The 6,000-nt window shown below is 22.6% G+C and overlaps 1 protein-coding gene across 1 annotated transcript; it reads right to left on the bottom strand.

The window, feature by feature from the left end:
• Positions 1–3,086: 3,086 nt before the first annotated feature.
• Positions 3,087–4,136, bottom strand: LOC127259038 (uncharacterized). Its single transcript, XM_051286176.1, has 2 exons — positions 3,824–4,136; positions 3,087–3,200 (listed from the first exon to the last, which is right to left on the bottom strand). Exons 1-2 carry the CDS (start codon positions 4,108–4,110, stop codon positions 3,182–3,184), a joined length of 306 nt encoding a protein of 101 aa, XP_051142133.1. The 5' UTR covers positions 4,111–4,136; the 3' UTR covers positions 3,087–3,181.
• Between the last annotated feature and the right edge of the window lie 1,864 nt (positions 4,137–6,000).

Below are 6,000 nucleotides of genomic sequence, written 5' to 3'. Positions count from 1 at the left end.
AACAATGTAAATATAATATTTTTATTATATTTCTTTTGATTTTTTTATATTTAATCTTATCATTTTTTTAGAAGATATCAATTATTATGAGTATTTGTTTATACTTTTTTACTTTTATTTTTTTTCTTATTATTGTGTATAAATAATTTTATATGAATTTATTTTAGTATATTTTATAATACTTCAATTGTCACATGTTCTGCAAATTAATCAAAAAGTGATTAATTATTTTTATTTTTTATTAAATTTTACAAATATTTTAATTGTTATTTGTTCCCTAGAGAAAATTTTGCAATTTTTTTATTTTTTATTTTTTTGTTGATTGTTGGCTTTTTTAAAAAAAATTTAAATTATATATTATTATATTATAAATTTTATAATTGTACCATACATAACAAGCTAGTTTGTTACTAATTTCATCAAACTTTTATGGGAATTTGTAATGTAAAAGCAAGGTTAAATTATCATTCTTTAGTCTCGATATATATTTTATTTATTTTGGACAGATTTTTTTTTTTAATTATATAATTTGATAGGTTTTTTCTTTTTAACCTCTTGTCGTTATTATTTTTTTAAATAAGTTTACAAATTATATTTAGACAAAATAAAAAATAAAAATAAAAATCCAGATACAAACAAAGTAAATGAAAATTGCAGAAATTTTAAAACATCTCAAATGAAAGATATATATAATAGTAAAAGATTGAAATATATTTAAATTTATTCAAATGTGTCTATATATAATATATAATAAATTAATTAATAAAGGGTCTGATGACAACCAGTACAAACGCAACCTCTTGCAATGCATTGGATATTCTTACATCCTTTAGGGCATTGTTTGATGCATTCTTTATCATTCAAGCAAGGTACACTTCCACTTCCACTTCCACTTGCTAATATTTCATTGCTATCTTTCAATTTCAAGCTTCTTCCATTAATCCCTTCTGAATTTGCTGTTACTGCAACATATATATACATATATATATATATATTTATATTAATCATCAAAAATAATTAATATTATTATATATATACACATAAATACAAACAAAGAAAAAAAAAGAGATAAAAAGATGATAAGTTTAATATTTTTGGAAAAAAAATATAATTATATATATATATAAATGATTTTTACACTAAAAACTAATGACTTGGCTTGAGGCCCATTAAAAATAAATAAATAAATATTAAAGTGTTATAAATAATACTTATTTTGTTCCTTATTAGTAAAAATAATTATAGATTAAAATTAAAATAACTAAATAATTTAATTAAAATTTTAAAAAAATAAATTTTATAATTAGATTTTTTTGAAGAAAATAACAAATTATATAAAATAGACAAAAATAAAAACGATGGACAAATAATGTGAAATGAAGAGAATATACATATATATATATATAAAACAGTTATAGTAAATTACTATACAAATGCAAAATACAAAGACAATACAATTCAAATTTATTAATAATTTTAAATTGAAATTAATAATATTTATCATATACACTTTTTAATAAAATAGATTATTTTTTAATAAAATATTGTATCAAAATATTATTTAAATAAAAATTCAAATCAATGTTGAATTTGAAATAATAACTAAACAAATCTAAGTGCGTACCGATTGCCACGAATAAAAGAGCTGCGAAGAGGAAGGCTACAGATTGTTTGTTCATTGCCATTTTTTATATATATATATTTTTTTTATATTTTTATATATTTTTATTTGTTGTGTGTACTTTGGTGATGGTGTATTTTTATAGACCATAGTGTTGGAAGGAAGAATGGGATTACTGTAATTATCAAATCATATATATATATAGTCTATTTATTATATTGTCTAAACCTTCAAATAGATTAAATGGATTAACTTATTATTATTATTATTATTGTTATTATTATTATTATTATTATTATTTTGCACAGTAAATCTCACTAATTACAACAATTCACTAATACATTGCCTTCAATAAAAATATATTGGTGAAATTTATGAATAATGACCCAAATTTGTGATGAATTTTTCAGCAAGATTATATGTACATATGAAAGTAGACGACTTTAAATAGGATTAGAATGAATCGAACACTAAATTAAATTCACAAAATCATAGGATATATATAATATTATTATATTTTGACTATATAATACTCTCCAATCCCAAATAATATGTTGATGTTACTATAGATATGAAAATGTAGGTAAAATATAATCAGTAAGTCGTTAAAAAATATATAAGTAACAATAATTATTGTATAATAAAAATAATTAAAATTAAAAAAATTATAAATTTTAAATGTAATTAAAATATACAATCATATTTCTTTTTTAAAAAAAATAATATGTAAAACGGAGGAGAGAGTATCATAGGTTAATTTAGAATTATTTTGAATAATTTTTAAAAAGCTATTCTATCTGTGCCAATTCAAAGAAATTATCTGAAATTTTATAGTAAATAAAAAATAATAATACTCTTTCATCCTTTTATCATTTTAATTTATCTAAATAAAAATTTATTGATCATTAATAATAAAAGTATTAAACAAATATACAACGTTACACACCTCAGATCATTTACTGTGGTGATATTTAGTGCTGAGGCATATGAAATTAGAAAATAGTTTGACGATATATATATATATATTATATGAGGTATAAAAAATTATGCATATAATATAAAAATAATAAATATATGTAATATATTAATTTGTTTTGAAAAGTGTATATATATATATATATTTTTATTTTATAAAAAAGAATATGTTCTCATTATTCTCAAATGATTTTCTGTTAGGGTGTGTTTGTTTAAGGTTTGGATTTTGAGTTGTATGATGTGATATAAATAGGTGTTGATGTGATATTTTGAATATAAAATTAATTTTTTGTATAATATAAAAAATAAAAAATAGTTGTTTGATTTGATATTTTTTGGGGAGAAAAAATTGAGATGAATAATGTATTTAAAATCCAATCCTCCAAACAAACATAAATTATTACTATTATTATTATTATTAATCAGTTCTCTAGAATATTGTAAAAAGGTTCTTCAGGCGTCCAACTCATCGCCGGCGAATTCACACTACGAACAGTATGAATTTACTCATGATCGATCGAATCTCTATCACAGAATTACAGAAACATCAGAGAGAGAGAGAGAGGCAGATAATTTCGATCGTGTTTAACTTTCCTTCGTTCTCCTGACCACAATACACAAGCTCCAACTAGGTTAAATTCAATTGGAGGTTTGCTTCACAAATTACTCAAATATGCAACAATAAACTCACATACACAGATATATATGGTTATATGGTATGCAATGCAGTTGTGCTTGTATAGGAAAATTGAGGAAGGAATAAATGCCTTTAGATATATATATTTGTGTGTTTGTTTGGGGGTTTGGATTTTGAGGTAGGATTTGAATAGTTGTATGATGTGATATAAATAGGGTTTGATGTGATGTTTTGAATGTAAAATTGATTTTTAGTATAATATAAAAAATGAAAAATAGGTGTTTGATTTGATGTTTTTGAGGGGAAAAAAATTGGATGAATAGTGAAAATCCATCAAAATCCTTCAAACAAACACACCCTTAAGAGGAGGATGTTGATGAGATACAGAGCAGAATGTAACAAACTTCACACAAAAGCAGAATTAATGGAGACTGACTGACTGACTACTGATGTATGTATATGTGATTTAACATTAACGATATTGATAACAACTCTAGGCGATATTCCTAATTTCTTCTTCCCCAATGACTGACCGATCACAACCGCCGGCGTCGATCTGCAACTATTTCATGAGTTATAATTAAAATTACCTGTTGCCAATAGGATTTGGTCCGCTCGGAATTTCACGATAGTATCTATCATCACCGACTGCAGAGTAACCAATATTTGCACCTCCATTTCCAATAGGTTGTTCCGACGAAAATGGATACGAATTAGACCGCCGTGGATTCATCGCCCTAGCGACCGCCTCGTCTGAGGAAACCGCGTCGGAATTCACGAGCAGGAAGGAGAGGAGGCAAAGCAAGAGAAGCAAACCGCAGAATCTTCTGGAGAATTCGCGAGCGGAGGAGGAGAGAAGTCTCGTCTGATTTTCCATGCGATCCGTAAGGAAAAAGCTTCCAATCTCCATTGATGAGAATGTGAATCTATTGAGAAAGAGAAAGGACCTTTATTTTTATTTTTATTTTTATTTTTTTAGATGACAAAAAGGAGGGTTTGGGTTTTCGTACACTTCATTGTATTTTTATTTTTATTTTTTTTGGATTTTTTGTTTTTTTATTCACTTTTTTAAAAAAAATATTAATGGACTGTGTGTTTATTTTTATTTTAAATAAAATATTACTACCTCCTTTCCAATTGTAGGAATTTAGGGTTTTTTTTATTGTTGATTTTTTAATATTAATTATTATATCAAAATATAATATAAATTAAAAAAAATTTGTAAAAATATTTTTATTAGTGTCTTATAATACCAATAGAAAGATATTTATACAAAAATTTATACAAATTTAACATGTACATTTTTATAAGAATATTATTTTCTTTTACAAAATATTATATCAAAAAAACTATTTAATTTAAAATTCAAAGAATATTTTATTTAAAATTAATTTTAAACTACAATTAAACCAACTCTTAGGTGTGTTTGTTTATGAGGTTTAAAAAGGTTTTACTATTTCAAAAAAATAATTCCTAGAGAAGTAATAAAATATACTCCATATAAATACATATTTATATAGCATAAAATAATTATTTTAATTCAAAATTTTATAATTTAAAACTTAAAATTCAAAATCCACCTACAAACACACCCTAACTAAAATTAGTGCTTCCTTAGTCTACTAAGAGTGTGTTTGTTTGGGGTATTTGATTGGATTTACACTACTCATTTAATTTTTTTCTCCCAAAAATATCAAATCAAACACCTATTTTTCATTTTTTATATTATACTAAAAATCAATTTTACATTCAAAACATCACATCAACACCTATTTATATCATATCATACAACTATTCAAATTCAAATTTTTTACTATTCAAATCTCAACTCAAAATTCAAACCCCCAAACAAAATCTCTATTTTTCTTTTTTTGTTTGTTCATTTTCTAACAATAATAAATAATTCTTGCATATTTATTAATTTATACGTATTTTAATATTATATTTATTTATAAATATATTACAATTACTTATAAATTAAATTATCAAAAAATTCTCTTTCTTTTATTAATTAACTCATAATCTCTTAAAATATACTTCCTCCGTCCCTTAACAATTTATTCATTTTTTATTTTGGTCAGTTCCATAATAAAGTATCAATTTTTTATTTTTTTTCGTAATTGTACTATCTAACTAACAATACAAATGCTCTTCCAATTTACAATATATTACACAAATGTCATTACATTTATATCATACAACACTAATAAAGTTAATTTAGTCTTTTTACTTTTATTTCTACTTTAGTCTAATATAATACTCCCTCCGTCCCACATAATTTGTTCCTATTTTCTATTTTCGCCCGTCCCACGTAACTTGTCTTTTCTATTTTTGAAAATATAATTATACACTTTAATCGCATTTTAAATTTTAAATTTTAAATTTTATAATTTTCTTAATTTTAATTAAACTATTTACTTATCTTAATCTATAATTACTTTTACTAAATAATAATTATTTTTATTAATACATTTCTTAATTACTTACTAATTATACTTTACATAAATTATCGTCTCTACAGTAATACACTCATATTACATGGGACGGAGGGAGTACTAATATTTCTAAAACTCCGTACAAAATGCAAATTGATACATAAATATTGGACCGATGAAGTATTTAATTTATATTATAATCAATCAATATAATACTATATTAATTAAAATTCATATCAATCTCAAATTATCATACATATTTGAAAATACTATTTAACACAGTTTTTAATTATTTTATTATAATTTTATAAAATATCGTATCAAAATATTAT

The sequence above is a fragment of the Andrographis paniculata genome, unplaced genomic scaffold (assembly GCF_009805555.1).
Source record: "Andrographis paniculata isolate CXL003 unplaced genomic scaffold, ASM980555v1 Contig5END, whole genome shotgun sequence".
In the NCBI taxonomy this organism is placed as follows: Eukaryota; Viridiplantae; Streptophyta; class Magnoliopsida; order Lamiales; family Acanthaceae; genus Andrographis; species Andrographis paniculata.
This window is presented reverse-complemented; position numbering and strand designations above follow the sequence as displayed.